Source organism: Vulpes lagopus, chromosome X (assembly GCF_018345385.1).
Source record: "Vulpes lagopus strain Blue_001 chromosome X, ASM1834538v1, whole genome shotgun sequence".
Taxonomy (NCBI): domain Eukaryota; kingdom Metazoa; phylum Chordata; class Mammalia; order Carnivora; family Canidae; genus Vulpes; species Vulpes lagopus.
The window spans coordinates 74059489-74079391 of NC_054848.1; the positions used below are offsets into that span (position 1 = coordinate 74059489).

Below are 19903 nucleotides of genomic sequence, written 5' to 3' on the forward strand. Positions count from 1 at the left end.
ATTCTGCAAAAGAATATTGTGTCTCATGGGACGCCTGAGTGGCTCGGCGGTTGAGCGCCTCCCTTCGGCCCAGGGTGTGAACCTGAAGTTCCAGGATTGAGTCCCACATCAGGCTCCTGGCATGGAGCCTGCTTCTCTCTCTGCCTAGGTATCTGCCTCTCTCTCTCTCTCTCTCTCTCTCTCTCTCTCTCTCTCTCTCTCTGCCTGTCTCTCATGAATAAATGAATAAAATCGTTAAAAAAAGAATATTGTGTCTCAGAGACACTGCTTTAAAATAAGTTGCTTATTAAACTCAATAGCAAAGAAACAAACAATCCAATCATGAAATGGGCAGAAGACATGAACAGAAATTTCACCAAAGAAGACATAGACATGGCAAACAAGCACATGAGAAAATGCTCACATCACTTGCCATCAGGGAAATACAAATCAAAACCACAAGGAGATACCACCTCACACCAGTGAGAATGATGAAAATTAGCAAGACAGGAAACAAACAACAAATGTTGGAGAGGATATAGAGAAAGGGGAACCTTCTTGCACCATTGGTGGGAATGCAAACTGGCACAGCCACTCTGGAAAAGTGTGGAGGTTCCTCAAAGAGTTAAAAATAGAGCTACCCTACAACCCAGCAATTGCACTGCTGGGGATTTACCCCAAAGATACAGATGCAGTGAAAAGCCGAGACACCTGCACCCCAATGTTTATAGCAGCAATTTCCACAATAGCCAAACTGTGGAAGGAGCCTCGGTATCCATCGAAAAATGAATGGATAAAGAAGATGTGGTCTATGTATACAATGGAATATTACTTAGCCATTAGAAATGATGAACACCCACCATTTGCTTCGACGTGGAGAGAACTGGAGGGTATTATGCTGAGTGAGGTAAGTCAACCAGAGAAGGACAAACATATGGTTTCATTCATACAGGGAATATAAAAAAATAGTGAAAGGGATTTTAGGGGAAAGGAGAGAAAATGAATGGGAAATATTAGAGAGGGTAACAGAACATGAGAGACTCCTAACTCTGTGAAATGAACAAGGGGTAGTGGAAGGGGAGGTGGGCGGCGGGCTGGACTGGGTGACGGGCACTGAGGGGGGCACTTGACGGGATGAGCACTGCATGTTATACTATATGTTGGCAAATCGAACTTCAATAAAAATATACAAAAGCAAAAAATAATTTAAAAATAATAAAAAGACTAAAAAATAAAATAAAATAAGTTGTTCAGAAGATAGTTTTTCAATAGTCAGTTGTATTACATGTGAATATAACCAATTAGGTTATCCCTAAATGCAATAGCATCCCACTACATTTAAAAGGTAATGTTCTATTTTCTTCCTGGCATCCACACCCAGTGGAAAGCCATCTGCCTTAGTTTTACTTAACACTGACCTTCCCCAATCGGAAAGTCCATACCTTGGAGCTCAGGAATATGCATGCCCATATGCCTCTTTAGAGGAACAGAATAATTACTAGACAGATCTCAGGATCTATGAGATGGATGATCTGTAATATTTGTATTTGTTATGGAGAAATCACAACTCTTTCCATGATAATAGTGCTAATATATTAAAAGTCTTTAGCATTACTGAGCTAGTCATTATGTAAACAAATCTCAGTAACAAAGCTGAGTTCAGATATCAGAACAAATTGGTCCTCTCTGGACATGGTATTTCTCTGCTCTTGCTTCCAGTGATCATAGAAAGAATCAAATGAAATATAGATGCAGCTATAACTTTGATATTTTATTTTTATTGTCATATTTAATATTTGGGGCTTTCTTATTTTTTTAAAAGATTTTATTTATTTATTCTTGAGAGAGAGAGAGAGAGGCAGAGACACAGGCAGAGGGAGAAGCAGGCTCCATGCTGGGAGCCTGACCTGGGACTCGAACCCGGTCTCCAGGATCACGCCCTGGGCCAAAGGTGGCGCTAAACTGCTGAGCCACTCGGGCTGCCTAGGGCTTTCTTATTTTTGTCCAATGCCTTCCCTTGGTTTGTTTTCTAGCACCACAACTGGAGCATCTTTGAGGATATGGCTTTAGTTTTTCCTAGCCCTTACCTAGTTCTCATCCCCTACTGATAAGAAGCAGTGAGACAGTATAATTAATGGCAGATGCCCCGTTTTCACTTCTGACTCTAGAAGCTGAGCAAGCCAACCTCACAGGGTGTGGATTGGAGTGGGTGGAAGAATTTCTGGCTCCAGCCCAGCCATGATGGGCCTCTCCCAAACTGCAATCCCCTGTTAGGCAATTCCTAAGTTCTTCAATCATGTTTACACAGCTGGAATCGTACAGACCTTGAAAACATGCGAAGCACAGATTGGGTAAGACTGCTCCCTGCTTCATTCTGGATTTAATCCTGTTGATAAATGAATAAGCGAATATATTACATTCTCAGTGTTGGGGTAACAGCTACTGGGAAAGAAAGAAAAAGCTCCCTTCCTGAGCAGAGTGTTCATTACCATGATTACAGCAGCCCACAGGGTGAAGCTTTCTGTCTGCTAGTAAGCAAGCAACAGCCAATAAAAGCTCAGCCCAGAAGGAAAAGAAGTAGTAACAGGGAGCCCAACCATCCACCTCAGAAAACAATTCATTATACAACTAGATGGAAAAGCTACTTATAATGAAAAGATTGGCACTACCTCAGTGAGGCAGGGTTTCTGGCCATTCTGGCCCTTGACAGCATGGGTGAGTCTTCTCTCCCCTTCATAGAACCCCCACCCCATGAGTCTGCCATGTTCCTGTTCACCAACACCATGGAGAAACCTCCCCACAGCTCCATCAGCTCCAAAAGTAGGGGGAAATAGAGTGTAAGCTTGACCCTAGGCATCTGGCAACCATTCCCACTGAGGACCCAAAGTCATAGGGACTGGTGAAGAAAATTTTTAACACTGCTAATTTGGGGGGTACAGAAAAGCAAAAGCAAAACTTTCTGCTGCAGCAATGGATCCAAAGGCAAGCTTCTCTCAAGAAAAAATGACATATACATAAGTCGCCTCTACTGGCAATTCAAGACCTAATCTGCTCCTTGTCAAAGGGAAACTTACTACCCTACAGCACATCTGAATCCTGCTCTTCTCAGTGAAGTGCACATTTGGAAAGGGCACCATCTCTCTTCCAGAGGCAGGGTAGCATAGGGTCTGAGACTATAGGATATGGAGCAGCACTGCCTGGTTCAAGTCCCAGTTCTACCACTTAAGACCCCTATTGTATTGAAGTTACTTAGTTATTCTCTGCAGCTTGGGTTTTTTTTTTTCCATCTATAAGATAGGAATAATATCACTGGCCTTCTGGGTTTGATGGGATGGCTTAAAGTGGAAATGTATGTAGGCCAAGCTAAAGAATGCCCAGCACAAAGAAAGAACTCACCACATGTTAAGTATTGTTATTCTTCAGGAAACTCTGACTCTTTGGGAGAGATGGCATCCAAGCTGGCCTTATCCTTAGACCATGTAGCCAATGATGGTGAGATATCAAGGATGAGATTCTGGGAGAGACTCCATGTTAAAGACATCACCCTCATCAGTGCTGCCTTGGTGACCCAAATGCCACCCTCATCAGGGCTGCTTTGGTGGCCCATTTGCCACCATTAATTTTTCTTTGTATTATCATCCATTAAATCGTGAAGAGGATTAAGAGGCACAGACTTTCACTTATAACATAAATGATGGAGATGAAAATACAACATAGTAATATGGTCAAAATATTATAATAAAATCATGTGGTGACAGATGGTAACTACACTCACTATTGTGAGTATAGCATCATGTATAGAATTGTCAATTCACTATGTGGTACACCCGAAACTAATGTAATATTGTATGTCAACTAAACTTCAATTAAAAAAAAGATATTAAATACTATTTGCAAAGGGAAAGTTCAACAGGTCCCTTCAAATAATTAGGACCTTAGGGAAATGGAACATGGAACAGATAAGCTTATATGTGGGAAGCAGAAAACAAGCAAAGAAAGTCTGAGAAAGCAGGGCCCTTAGCAGAAAGGTTAATGGTGACAGAAACTAAGAAAACCTAAGGGGAGCATTGGATGCCTATAATGGATCTCAAATGGAGAAGATGCAGGCAAATAGATATGGTCACACCATTGACACAATTTCACCAAGGGTTCACCCTTGAATACTCCTTCTGAGAATGTGAGCAGTGCTCTTTCTCTCTGTGCTTTTTTCTCTCCCAGGTACAGAGCTAATTCTGACTCTCTGCTGCAACAGATCTCATCACTTGAGAAAAATAACCACGCACAGAGAATGTATTCAAATTTAAAATTTAGACCTAAGAAGGAAATATTGACATGATACCTAATATGCTGAGTATGAAGAATTCAATTGAATGAGGCACTTGAGGTGAGGAAGCAAAACCAGCCTTCACCAAACACATCTGGAACCACATGGATAAACCAACAATCCAGAAGGCTTTTGGTTGATTAACAGGGAGCATAATGCAAGAAGAGAGTTGGAGTAGAGTACGGAAACTAACTTGATATTTAGATGTAAGGGCAACATCCCAACAATTAACCATCAAAGTGAGTAATAACAAAATTAAAGGCCAGAGGGGCAAATAAAGCCAAAGCATCTAGGGAAAAACATCAATCACTTTTTGAAACACAGGTACATAAAAGCAAAATGAAAAGACCAATGGGCAACAGGGCTTCTTAGGAATTGTAGTGAAAAATCTGTGAAGTGGACAAATAGGGGCCATTTAATTCAGAGACAAAGTACATTTAGGATCTTCTTATCCTCTATTTCTCTATCAAAACCACATCATGGACATTAGGTTAGATTCTACTCATAGATGATGTAGCACTTCAAAGGCTGAAGAATGGAATCACAGGAGATAATGAGGCAAATGAAACTTTGAAAGACTGCTAAATATCTTTTCTTTAGAATTAAACCCCCAAAAGATTGAAGGGCACCAAAGGCTATGGGAGCTACTCTAGCCATGATATTTGGGAGTTCTAGTACCAGGAGATGGGCTAGTAGTCCTGAACTAATGACCAACTAAGAAATCAAAGGAAAGAGCTAATGATTCCATCTTGGGAAAGGCAGGAGGCAGCTGCCAAAGCAACAAGGAAGAAACAGCTGTGTTCTTCACTTAGGGGAAAGACCTAATTAAGTTGAAAATTGCAAACTATTCAGAAATGAATGATTCAGTAAAGGAGAAGGAAGATGAGAACATGAAGCAGGCGTAAAAGGAAAGGAGGACCATTTCCACAAAAATACACACATTTAAAAGCAGAGTTAAGCTAAACACATGCAAACAAAAGTCAAAGAGGAAAAAGAAATTCAGAATGTTTAACACAAGCTAGCTTCACCAGTGTTTCATAATGACTTCCCTCACTACAATGGAATGATTTTTACAACCCCATGACTAAGACTTCCCATCCTCCCTTGGTCTTTAGAAATACAGAGGAAAATCCAGCCAAAATCCCTTCCAGTTCCCCAATAATCTTTTCAGACTAAGTGAAAAATAGAGTCCTAAACTATCAACAATAATTAGCCCCTATATATAAAAATCATCCCAGTCCAAACTCTCTTCATTTGCAGATGAGAAATCTGGGGCCCAAAGGGAGAAAGTAAGTTGTTCGAGATCACAAATGGAGTTAGTAACAGATCCAGGACTTGAATCCAGATGTCGGAATCAGGGCTTTCTCCCCTATAACACAAGAATCCCAATAAAAAGGGGAAAATAAGAATTTTTCAATAGCCATTGGCAAGTAAAGAGTGATCACAAGGGGTTTTAACAATATGGAAGATATCTTTTAGATCATCTTTGAGAAATGGCCATCACCAAAATGCTCATACCACACCACAATCTAGAATGACTGGTCCATCTGACAAAACATATAGCATTTATCTTAGTGAAAACATTTGATACAAAACAGCCCAGATTAGAGGAAATGATGAGTAGAACAGAAGCTAAAGACTTGAATTTCATCAAGTATTTTTTGAAATAAAAAGTTTTAAACCCTAGCACAAACAAGAAACCAGCGAGGTTAGAGGAAATGAAACCCAAGAACACTCAAGCTGTGATTCAATTGAAGTGTTGTGGTCAACAGAATTGCCAGTGACACAGATAACACAGCAGGCCCACTCAAAGAGTAAAATGCAAGAAACAAAGTGAAAGGCCAGTATCCATACAGATGCCACCACTGTGGATACACCTGGGTATTATCAAAAATGCTTCCTGGGCTAGTTAGGCGCACCAGTTATTTCCTTCTATCTCATAATATATGCTTCTGATTTTCCGATCTCTCTGGCTTCACTGTTATATTCTGCTGCAGTTTCCCCAAGTAACATCCTTTCTAAACTGGAGGAGGTAGTCCTTTCAGAACTTCCTGCTAGTCCAGTAGGCTTTGAGACTTCAAATGGAAAAATAGAACACACTTAGGGGGGCACTTGACGGGATGAGCACTGGGTGTTATGCTATATGTTGGCAAATTGAACTCCAATAAAAAATATACCAAAAAAAAAAAAAAGGAAAAAATAGAACAATGCCCTGGAGTAACATTAACAAAGCTGGTAAACACAAACTCTCTTTCATCTTGCTCTGTCTTAAGAATAAGTCATTTCATCTCTGGCATTTGTAAAATGGGGTAGATGAGAACTGCCCCGAGGATCAAACATTGGTGGATGGCATTTGTTGTTCAGTAGTGTTCACAGCAATGAACTGATCAAGATTTGTTCACTGAAAGTCTTCTCTACTCATACTAGTGTGCTATGAGCTATGGGGAAAGAGGGAAAAAAGTGATAAAGAAAACTGTACCAAATGAAAAGAAGCCATAAAAACTTTCCATAAGGGAATGATGAACTACTACAACCAAAAAAAAAAAAAATTCTTACTTAATGTCATTGAAAATATCTCCAAGATATATCAAGGGAAAAAGTGTGTGGAGAGAGGGGGAGGGAGAAGAAAAGATGGAAGAAAAGTCTGTAGTAAAGTTAGCAGTTTACAACTGACCCCATAGAAGAAAGAACTCAAGATTTGGCTTAGAGAGTTAGACGTTAAGAAGAACAGGCAAAACTGTAACATGTTAGCCAAGGAGGAGGAGAAGTCTTAAATTTTATTTATGGAAAATAGAGATAATTAACAACTAGAAATAGCCACTTTGCTTAGGAAAAAAGGAATGAACAGATAGTCTAAGTCCATTTTACCCTTTGACTTATTTGGCTCCTAATACTAGGGTGAAACGCCCCTCCCATGGAAGAACTTCACTGGTTCTTAGTTTTTAACTGTGTCTTTTTCTAAAATAGACTTCACTTTGATTTTTACCCCATGTTTCATGACATTGGCATTGAGCAGCTTTCAAGAAAGGAATGCCACTGGACAGCCCAGGTGGCTCAGTGGTTTAGCACTGCCTTCAGCCCAGGACGTGATCCTGGAGACCCGGGATCGAGTCCCACATTGGGCTCCCTGCATGGAGCCTGCTTCTCCCTCTGCCTGTGTCTCTGCCTCTCTCTCTATCTCTGTGTCTCTCATGAATAGATAAATAAAATCTTTTTTTTAAAAGAGAAAGGAATGCCAAAGGGATGAAATTAAGATGAAAGAGCAATTACCCCTCAAAGCAAGCACACCATACCATCTGTTAACTTGAGTATGGCACTCATTACAGATCCACTGGCAAATGGCTGTGTGCTCAGGAATCTAAAAAAATTGTGCCCAGAACCAAAAATGTAGAATAAAAGAGCTTAGAAGTTGAAGGCTCCTAACAACTATCAATCCCCTCCTTTTACATTAAAAATAGGTAAAAAGTAAATTAATGTGATATAAACTGTGTATATAGGTGTGGAAGAGGTGCCAAGTAGAAGAAAAATCAGGGCAAAGTGTTAGTCAAGAAAGATTTCTTTCTTCTAGGACTTCAATTTTGCCCAAGATTTTAACATACAAAAAAGATATGGACAAGTGAAGAAGGGAAATAAGCCAAATGAAGAATGACTTCATCAGCCTCACCTTATCACTATCATTCTTTGACTGTCTACTATAGAATCAACACTTTTCTAAGTGCCTTGTATGTATGATCTCATTTAATCCTTACAGCCACTCTATAACGTAAGTACTACCAGACTCCTCCATTCTACAGATGAGAAACCCAAAACTAGACAGGACAAGTAACTTGTATACAGTCATACAGCTATTAATTTGCAGAATATGATGAGAAATGAAAGGCCCAGACTCTCAGGTCAGTGCTCTCTTTCTGCTAAACTAGATTGTGCTGAAAGTAAAGTGCTCAGGTCAACAGGCCAGGGAGGAGAATGACACAGAAAAAAAAAAACTAGCTATCCGATTCACATATATATTGTACTAACAAAAGGTATTATACAAATAGAAATATCATTTTGGTTATTAGTCTTAGCAACATTATTGCGACACTGCTCATCAGCCCATCTATAAATATATGAATTGAGATTTTGAGAGGTTAGTGACTTATCTGGGGCTCTGTGATGAATAAATAATAGAGTGAAAACTATAATTCTCAGTTTTCCCTGGGAAACATGGCATTATTTTAAGGCTGTAATTATCTTTTTAGCATTTTGCATATAGCACATAGATTTGGATTTTTAGGAATACAAAAATTATGCAGTCTTAGTTACATTGATCATGGAATGTTATGTTCAAGCTATGAAAGTTTTTCAAAATTTTGTTCAAAAACACAGTGCTTGTCCCTATAAATTCTTTTTTAATATCCCTAATTCCCACACAGTTCTCTGTGTATTTGTGCTCCCTTTCTTCTTCCTGTCCCTCACTTTCTCCGTCCCTCTCTCTTTTTCTCTATCTGTTCTCTATCTCCTTTCCCTCACCCTCTTTCTTCTCCCCCTCTCCACCTCCATTTGTTGCCAAACACAAACATATCATAAGGTCTTTTACAAGCCAAAACATTTTATACTACAAAACCACACCCTGCCAGCTAAATTCAACACACTATAACCAGAGAAGATGAGCCATGTAACTTACCTTAATATAAGACAATCAGCTCTAAACAAGTCAGTAGTGAAAAAAATCATTTATCAACTGTATATTTGACTGCCTCTCTCCTGGCATTTATATAGAAAGGATCTTATAAGAGACTTTGGTTGAGACTTTTCTATCATTAACAAATTCATTCTTTCCACTACAAAAAAAGGGCAGAAATCCAAAGACACATAAATTCCCATCATTACTTAGATGACACTGTCACTATGGACCTGCTGTGAGCTCATTCATATGACAAGGAGATATGACCTTTCAGGTAAAAGCTGTGCATTTTTCAGTCCACCTGCAGAAAAAAAAAGAAAGAATAGAAAGGATCCTTTGCAAGGTAACTTCTATAAAGGAACACTAGAAATGAAAAATATATCTCTTTATTTATTTCTTAATGAAAGTCTTGGCATGAGGTAGGAACCAAAAAAATGAATCAAAATGTTATCTGCCACCCATTAGCCATTTAAGAGCAGGGAAGCAAGAAAGGGAGAGGAGGAAAGAAGGACTGAGACTCTGGGGGTTGGAGCATGCACATTTTTACACAGAGAGAGCAAAGCAGAGTCAATGCCACCAGAAAAGAATTATAGCTTTGCTTGCCTCACCACAGGTGCTCAAGAGTATGTGCATTGTATAATGTACATTAACACAAACCTCTCTTCCAAGTTTCATAAAAACCTTTGGTGGACATCCTATAATTCCTCAAACCAGAATCTGGGCTAATTCAGAAAAGTGAAGGCAGCTTTTCAGCATCCAGACATTTGACAGTGACTAAATCAAGTAACAGTTACCCAATGTTCCTTTAGACATTGATGGCTCTGGGAAAACTCAGAAGGTTGTCACCCTTAGCACCTCTTTTCTGTGCTTCCCCCCTCTGAGACTCTTAATGTTCAATATTCTAGAAACCATCTCCCCATATAGGCTAAATTCTAAATTTAGAAACAATCTAATAGTCATTTAACAACTTAGTGTAAATTTGAATAAATTCATTCCCTCTTCCCAAGGGTTGCTTGAGGTTTGAACCATTAATGTAAAATGAAATGCCTGGCCCTCTGTTAAACGGATCATAGACAGCAGCAAATAGGTAAGAGGTTTTGGATGGTGGTGTCCCTGAAATCACGCAAAGAGGGTATTTTACTAACTGAATCTCTATAGTACAGCACTTTCTATTTTTTGAGCACTTACTATGCACCAGGAAGTATACTAAGTACCCTACCTGGATCATCTCACAACCACCCTGATAAGTAACTTATTTTTTATCCCCATTTTGCAGATGAGAATATTTAGGATTCAAGAAAAAAATAAGTAATTTGACTAAGGTCAATAGCTATTAAGTGCCAAAGATATGAGTGGACCTTAGATTTGTCTTATTCCAAAATCTCTACTCCTAGTCACTATGATTCTATGCTTGCCTTTGGATTTACAGGCAGACAAGTGATGTCAATCTTGAGAATAGAATAAAGTAGAAGCAGTTGCACTGACTCAATATGACTTGCTCATATTATTTAGAGCCTGAATTGATGGTAGATCATCTATCCAGAAGATTCTAATGACAATTAGAATTCTCAGTACATATAAAGATTAGCTAGTACCTATTAAGGGAAGTCTGGATTATGCCCCTCCTGTCCCTGTCAACCTGAGTTTTAACTGTAGATATTTGGATCTTTCTTCTCTCATAACTCCTCATTTTAATTTCCTCTTCTTTGTTAATCAGTTAAGATTCTGACTTTGAGTCTAAGCTTAAATGGCTGTCATTCCTCTGTTAACTTTTTGGAATTCTATGCTTGTCTCCCTCTCAGGGTTGCTGTAAGGGATAAATAATATATTACAACATGAACTCCCTAACACAATTATTTTGGAGATGTTTCAGCACTTTAAACATTCTATGTTGATGACAGTGAAAACTTAAGATATCAAAGGGGCTCTAAGTAATGCTGCAAGTAGAGTATTAGTTCTGTGCCTACATTTCTGGTATTGATATTTTAATCTCTAAAAGATCCAAGATGATTAATATTAAGCTTCTGGAAGAAGTACCCTTTTCTAAATCAAATAAAATAATGTCTAACATCACAAATCTCACTTATTTAATAAACAGCCAATTCCTAATCCAGAGACTCTGTCCCCAAAGGTCATATAAGTCATTTATTTTAGGTAATTTTTATTTAAGAGAAATGAGGCACTTAAAGGTGCTGGAGATGGATAAACAAAAGCACAGGATGAAGACATGGGTCCAACATACTTTGAACACTTATGTCACAACACCCTTTGCTCAGTGATGCACTTTACATCTGGGTGTGAAAACTACCAACGATGGAATGAGATAGGACACTACAGCAGCAAGAAATGTTTGCCCCTTCATCTTTTCCATGCAAATGTAATAGCTTCAATGTTAAGTAGGCCCATTTGATAAGCTATCATTTTGAACTACACAGCTCTTATACAGCATAGAAGACTTCCCTTCATCCAACAGTACAATGCTCATTCCTTGGATCATCATCTTGCAGAAAGGAAGCAAAAAACACTCCTCACCCCTAAAGGCATTAAGTCCAAAGCAAAAGGCAGACAGGCAGTCTGACAGGCAAGGCTACAAGCTGGGAATGGGTACCTTCAGACTGTCAACACACAATGCTGATAGAAACATCTGCCACCCACTTCAGTACCACTGGAACCTGGAGAGCATAATAAATTATACCAACTACAGAAGCAACTTTTTCTGGCATTTAAATTACTGGACATTACAGATTAAACACAAACTTTTCTTGAATGACAAGTCAGTCATTTTCTTTCATGAGGAGAGACACCATACTAATGGAAGCCTTTTTTTTTATTTTTTTAATTTATGATAGTCACAGAGAGAGAGAGAGAGGCAGAGACACAGGCAGAGGGAGAAGCAGGCTCCATGCACCGGGAGCCCGACGTGAGATTCGATCCCAGGTCCCCAGGATCAAGCCCTGGGCCAAAGGCAGGCGCTAAGCCGCTGCGCCACCCAGGAATCCCCTAATGGAAGCCTTAAAGTGGACTGTGTCTCTTAGAAAACTGTATTTTAAACCAAAGATCCAAAGCAGATACTTTTAGGGGTCTCTAATTAGCGTCACAAAGGAAACACCAAAAGCTTAATAAGAGATGGTTAGTTTGGAATGGTGATTTCCTGGTGCCAGCTCCAGCACCTCAATGTGTTTGCAGACTCATTAGTTGCATAGATTATCAGCTGAATTCAGGAAGTGCTCACTTGCTATGTCAGCAGAAGGCTAGTGTGACTCAATATACCTACCCTACAGCTAACTAGGGCCCTCTTATAGTCAAAGGGGAAGGTTATCTTTGCCTTCAACTTCAGTTGATATCAATTATAAATCTTAAAGTGTTTGGTGAGCTCTGAGAGCCTAATAACACCTTCTAAGTTGACAGTTGGTACAAAGATCTTGCGCCAGGTCTTAACAATCCATGTTGTGCATAAACAATAGTATTTCCAAATGCTCATTTTGCCATTCAGCAAAACCATCCAGTGTAGGGAAACTCAGACTTAATAGGTTACTCACAGATAATCATTCAACTTCTAAAATGTGCAGTTTGATGGTCAGTGAGTCAAGCAAAAGAATTCGCACTTAGGTCTTTACTCCGGACTTTGCCATTGATTTGCATTTTAACATTAATGAAGTCTTTAAACCCTCAGTGCATCCGTTTTTCTTCCAGAAAGAAATGGAACAGATATTTATATGAAGCATGTATCTAGAATAAAATGGCTCCTTGAATTAAAAGGAGAAAATTCTCAGATTTTGGGAAGATGGTGGGGTAGGAAGACCCTGAGCTCGCTCCATTTTCAAAGAGATATCATCCACATCCAAGTTGATAAACTGGACAGCAATCTGAAGACTGGCAGAAGAACAAACTCTATGACTAAATATTGAGAAGAAGCTACATCTAGAAGGTTAGTAAGGACAGAAAGGCAGAGGGAGACCACCCACTGGAGGTAAAAGCTGTGTGCTCAGAGAGAGCCTAAAAACCAGCCCTTCCACCACAGAGTTCACAAAGAGAAGACTAATCCCCATAGAGTTTGGCTCTAAAACCAGAAGGGCTGAAAACATGAACTTGTAAAACCAGTGGGGCTTCTAACCTGGAGCTTTAGAGGTCAGCAAACTCAACACTGGGGTGGAGCCCAGAGAACCAGTGATAGCCAGTCACTGCCCTTAAAGATACAGCAGCCTGTGCAGAGGGGCAACACAAAAACCAGTTTATAAGACACCGGGGCAAATGAGACAGATCTGTTCGTGCTGATTTCTGAATACCTTGGGGGACTTTGAAAACAAGGGAGCTAGAAGGAATCTTTTTCCTCCCCATCCCATAACATAAGCACAGGGACACATGCCGGAGGTAGGGCTGCACAGACACTTGCTACCTAACCACCTAGCAGTGCACCACATGCACAAGTTCTCCTGAAGACTTGTACACCTCAAGCCTGCTGGCCTCAGCCCTGGGCTCAGGGCAAATTTTGTTAAAGCTGAACATGCCCCCTACCAGCTGCCTGGTGCACAGCTGCCACCAAGTGCCATGCACATCCGCAGTGCCACACTTGGCTGTGCACCCAAGACACCTTTGTGTGTATCACCCAGCCACATATCCCAAGAAGCTGCCTCATGCCATTCCCAGCCGGGTATCTATAGATACTGTCATGCACTATGCCAAGCCACACATCCTAGGCCTTTTTTGCACATCGGGCATAGCCACCACACCCACCCCAGCCATCACACCAAGCCAAACCACACTGTGCTCAGCGGCATGCCCCCAGCCAGCATTGCACACTGCACCTAGCCTCATGCCCCTGGCTTTCCTGACACCTAGCTCTCAGGCACTAGAGCACTTCAGAGGACCTGGCATTGGACTACAAGCCCAGCACACATTTTGCTGACACCACTACCCTGCTCCCAACTTCTCCAGCAGGCAGGTCCCACCAGAGCTGGACTGCTTGGGTCCTACTAAAACCACAGAGAGCAAGCTTGCACCACAAAAGGCAGAGAGTCAGTGCAGATGACTACATGGAAATGAAAAGTGACTCAGGCACAATAGCATAGCATAATCAACACACGTAAGATACTCTCCTGAAGTATAAGGCTCTGGGGAACAAGGGACACTGCACTACAGGCACTCCAGGACCTCTTCTTCATAAAGTCACTACTTTCAAGAGCAGAAGACCCAGCTGACTTTCTTAATACAGAGAAATAGAGAGAGGCAGAGAAAATGAGAAGACAGAGAAATTTATCCCAAATGAAAGAAGAGGACAAGCCCACAGCCAGAGATCTAAGTGAAACAAATGTAAGTAACATGCATGATAGAGAATTTAAAGCAATGACAATAAGGATACTCACTGGACTTCAGAAAAGAGTGGAAGACATGAATAAGACCCTTAACACAGCGATAAGGAATAATATAGTAGAGATAAAGGGTACAATAAATAAAAGGAGAAACACACTTGATGGAATGACTAGCAGAATGGAAGAAGCAGAGGAATGAATTAGTGACCTAGAAGACAGAGCCATGGAAAGTAATCAAGCTGAACAAAAGAGAGAAAAAAGAATTATGCAAAACAAGAATACTATTTGAGAACTCAATGACTCCATCAAACATAATAATGTTCATATTATAGAAGTCCCAGAAGAAGAAGAGAGAGAAAGGGGGACAGAAAATTTATATGAAAAAATAATAGCTGAAAACATCCTTAATCTAGGGAAGGAAACAGATATCCAGATCCAGGAGGCACACAGTACCACCATCAAATTCAATAAAAGAAGACTGACACCAAGTCATAATGTAATTAAATTTGCAAAATACAGTGATAAAGAAAAAATTCTAACAGCATCAAAATTTAAAAAAAAAAAGTCATTAACTTACAAGGGAAAACCCATAAAGCCAGTAGGAGATTTTTCAATAGAAACTTTGTAAGACAGAAGAAAGTGGCATAATATATTCCAAGTGCTGAATGGGAAAAAATCTGCAGCCAAGAATATTTCATCCAACAAGGCTATCATTCAGAATAGAAGGAGATAAACAGTTTAGAGATAGATAGAGATAAACAGTTTCCCAGACAAACAAAAACTAAAGGAATTCATGACCACTAAACCAGATCTGCAGGAAACATTAAAAAGGAACATGTGAAGTGGAAAGGAAAGACCAAAAGTGACAGTATACAGATAGGAAGCACATAGTGAAAATGAATAATCCTGTAAAAAATTTGTCAAATAAGTCACAAATAAAGGATATAAAATATAGTAACATGCACCTAAAATTTAAGGAGGAAAGGAGAAAAGAATGGGTTCAAACTTAAATGACCATCAGCTTAATAAAGACTGCTATATGAGAAGAGGTTATGAACAAACCTTATGGGAACCATATATCAAAAACCAATAATAAAAAAAAAAAAAAAAAAAAAAAAAAAAAAAAAAAAAAAAAAAAAAAAAACCAATAATAAGTATTCAAAAAATAAAGAGAAAGAAATCCAAATATATAACTAAAAAAGTCAGCAAAACATGAAAGAAGAAAGAGAGGAAAGAATCAGAGAAAATCTTTAGAAACAACCACAAAACAAGTAATAAAACAGCAATAAAAATAGCAATAAATACATATCTATCAATGATTATTTTGAATGTAAATGGACTAACTGCTTCAATCAAAAGACAATGGAATCTTATTCACCCATAAAAAAAGAATGAAATCTCGCCATTTGCAGCAACATAGATGGAGCTAGAGAGTATTATGCTAAACAAAAGAAGTCAGTCAGAGAAAGATACCATGCACTTCATTCATATGTGGAATTTAAGAAACAAAAAACAAATGAGCATGAGGGGGAAAAGAAAGGCAAACCAAGAAACAGACTCTTAACTATGGAGAATGAACTAATGGTTACTGGAGGGGAGGTGAGCAAGGGGATGGGTTAAACTGGTGATGAGTATTAAACAGGGCATTTGTTGTGATGTGTACTGGGTATTGTATGTAAGTGATGAACCAGTAAATTCTACATGTGAAATTAATATTACACTCTATGTTAACTAACTGGAATTTAAATAAACATTTGGAGAAAGAAAAAAGACACAGAGTGTCAGAATGAATAAAAAAATCAAGACCCTCTATATGTTGCTTATAAGGAACCCATTTTAGATCTAAAGACACTTGCAGATTAAAAGTAATGGGATGGAGGAATATTTAACATGCAAATGCATGTGAAAAGAAAGCTGGAATAGCAATACGTATAACTGACAAAATAGACTTGAAACAAAGACTGTAGTAAGAGAAAAGAAGAACACTACATAATAACAAAGGGAACGATCCAGCAAGTAGATCTAACAATTGTAAATAGTTATGCACCCAACATAGGAGCACCCAAATACATAAAACAGCTAATAACAAACATAAAAAAACTAATTAATAATAACACAATAATACTAGGGCACTTTAACAATCCACTAAATTCAGTGGACAAATTATCTAAACAGAACATCAACAAGAAAACAATGGCTTTGAATGACACACTGGAACACACGGATTTAACATACATATTCAAAACATGCCATCCTAAAACAGCAGAATACACATTCTTTTCAGTGCACATGGAACATTTTCTTGAATAGATCACATATTAGCCCACAAAAAAACCCTCAATACATTCAAAAGGTCAAAATCATACCATGCATACTTCCTGACCACAATGCTATGGCACACGTCAACACAAGAAAAAAATATGTAAATACCACAAATACATGGAGATTAAACAACATGCTATTAAACAATTACCGGGTCAAGCAGGAAATAAAAAAAGAAATTTAAAAACTCATGGAACAAATGAAAACACAACAGTCCAAAACCTCTGGGATGCAGCAAAAGCAGCTCTAAGGGGGGAAATTTATGTCAATACAGGCCTACCTCAAGAAGCAAGAAAATTTTCAAATAAACAACCTAACCTTGCACCTAAAGAAGCTAGAAAAAGAACAATAAATAAAACCTAAAACAAGCAGAAGGAAAGAAACAATAAGGATTAGAGCAGAAATAAGTGATATAGAATCTAAAACAACATGGGGCACTTGGGTGGCTCAGTTGGGTAAGCATCCAACTCTTGTTTATTGCTCAAATCAGAATCTTATGGTCATGATATCGAGCCCTGCATTGGGCTCTGTGCTCAGTGGGGAGTCTGCTTGAGATTGTCTCTGTCTCCCTTTCTCTCTGTTCCTCCCTCCCCAACCCTCTCAAAAATAAATAAATATTTTTTAAAAATTTTAAAAAAACAATAAAACAGATCAGCAAAACCAGGAGATGGATCTTTGAAAACATAAATAAAATTTATAAACCTCTATCCAGAAAAAAACAAAGACTCAAATAAATAAAATCACAAATGAGAAGGAAGAAATAACAATGAACACCACAGAACTACAATCATAAGAGAATATTATGAAAAACCAAATGCCAAGAAGTTGGACAACCTAGAAGAAATGGATAAATTCCTAGAAACATAAAAACTACCAAAACTGAAATAGGGGGAAATAAAAAAATCATAAAAGACTAATAACCAGCAAAGACACTGAGTCAGTAATCAAAAATCTCCCCACAAACAAAATCCCGATGCCTTCACAGGTGAAATCTACCCAACATTTAAAGAAGAGTTAACACCTATTCTTCTCAAACTATTCCCAAAAAAAGAAAAGGAAGGAAAACTTCCAAATTCATTCTAAAAGGCCAGCATTACCCTGATAACAAAACCAGGTAAAGACACCACTAAAAAAAGAAAACTGCAGGCCAATATCTCTGAAGAACATAGATGCAAAAATCCTCAACAAAATATGAGCAAACTGAATTCAACAATATATTAACAAAATCCTACACCATGATCAAATGGTATTTATTCCTGGGTTGCAAGGTGGTTCAATATTTGCAAATCAATCCATGTGATACATCACAACAATAAGAGAAAGGATAAGAACCATAAGATAATTTCAATAGAAGCAGAAGAAACATCTGACAAAGCACATCGATTCATGATAAAAAAAACCCTCAACAAAATATATTTAGAGGGAACACACCTCAACATATTAAAGGCCTTATATTAAAAACCCACAGCTAACATCATCCTTAATGGGAAAAAACTGAGAGCTTTTCCCCTAAGATCAGGAACAAGATAAGGATGTCCACTCATCACTTTTATTCAACATAGTACTGGAAGTCCTAGCCACAGCACTCAGACAACAAACACAACAACAAAAAATAAAAGGCATCCAAATCAGCAATGAAGAAATAAAATTTTCACTATTTACAGATGACACAGATGTGTCTCTCATGAATAAATAAATAAAATCTAAAAAAAAAAAAAGAAAACCCAAAAAACCACCAAAAACTGCTAGAACTGATAGACAAAGTCATAGGATACAAAATCAATGTACAGAAATCTATAGCATTTCTACATACAAATAATGAAGCAGCGGAAAGAGAAATTAAGAAAACAATTGCACCAAAATAGTAAGACACCTAAGAATAAACCTAACCAAAGAGGTTAGTTTTTTTTTAATTAATTTTTATTGGTGTTCAATTTACCAACATACAGAAAAACACCCAGTGCTCATCCCGTCAAGTGTCCACCTCAGTGCCCATCACCCATTCCCCTCCAACACCCGCCCTCCTCCCCTTCCACCACCCCTAGTTCGTTTCCCCGAGTTAGGAGTCTTTATGTTCTGTCTCCCTTCCTGATATTTCCCAACATTTCTTTTCCCTTCCTTTATATTCCCTTTCACTATTATTCATATTCCCCAAATGAATGAGAACATACACTGTTTGTCCTTTTATACTGACTAAAAAACTAATGAAACTAATGAAAAAAAAAACCTAATGAAAGAAGTTGAAGACAACACAAAGAAATGAAAAGATATTCCATGCTAATGGATTGGAAAAACAAATATTTTTAAAATATCTATACTGCCCAAAGCAATCTACACATTTAATGCAATCCTACCAAAAATATCAACAGCATTTTTCACAGAACTAGAAAAATCCTAAAATTTGTTTGGAACCACAAAAGATCCTGCATAGCCAAAACAATCTTGAGAATGAAGAACAAGGCTGGAGGTGTCACAATCCCATACCTAAAGTTTTATTACTAAGCTGAGAGAATCAAAACTGTATGGTACTTGTGCAAAAACAGACACATAGATCAATAAACCAGGATAGAAAATCTAGAAGATGCTTAACAATAGGAAACAAACTAGGGGTAGCTAGAGGGGAATGGGGAGGGGGGATGGGATAACTGGGTGATGGGCATTAAGGAGAGCACATGATGTGATGAGCACTGGATGTTATATGCAACTGAATTACTGAACTCTACATCTGAAACTAATGATATGTTGGCTAATTGAATTTAAATTTTAAAAAAAGAATAGAAAATCCAGAAATAATTCCACAATTATATGGTCAATAAATATTCAACAAAGCAGGAAAGAATACCCAATGGGAAAAAGCCAGTCTCTTCAACACATGGTGTTGAGAAAACTGGACCACTTTCTTACACCATACACAAAAATAAATTCAAAATGGATTAAAGACATAAATTGAGGGGAACCTGCATGGTGCAGTTGGTTCAGCCTCAGACTCTTGGTTTCCACTCAGGTCTTAAGGTCATGAGATTGAGCCCAAAGTTGGGCTCCATGCTCAGGCAAAGTCTGCTTAAGATCCTCTCTCCCTCTTTGACTGCCCCTCCCCCACTCTCTCACTCTCTAAAATAAACAAATAAATCTTTTTTTTAAAAGACCTAAATGTGAGACCTGAAACCAGATAAATATTTTTTTCTCAAAAATTGTTTTTATTTATTCATGAGAGACACAGAGAGAGAGAGGCAGAGACACAGGCAGAAGGAGAAGCAGGCTCCCTGCAGGGAGTCCCATGTGGTACTCGATCCCAGGACCCCA

General features: G+C 38.5%; 1 protein-coding gene across 3 annotated transcripts in view; it reads right to left on the reverse strand.

The window, feature by feature from the left end:
• Positions 1-19903, reverse strand: part of PCDH19 (protocadherin 19) — a 148324-nt gene that overhangs the window by 17987 nt on the left and 110434 nt on the right. The window contains exon 5 of one of the 3 annotated variants that reach the window (XM_041740186.1): positions 2304-2365. The exons of the other annotated variants lie outside the window; for them this stretch is intronic. Within the exon in view, the coding sequence (XP_041596120.1) occupies positions 2349-2365 (17 nt within the window). The 3' untranslated portion in view covers positions 2304-2348. The remainder of the gene's footprint in view (positions 1-2303; positions 2366-19903) is intronic. 3 annotated transcript variants of the gene reach the window in all.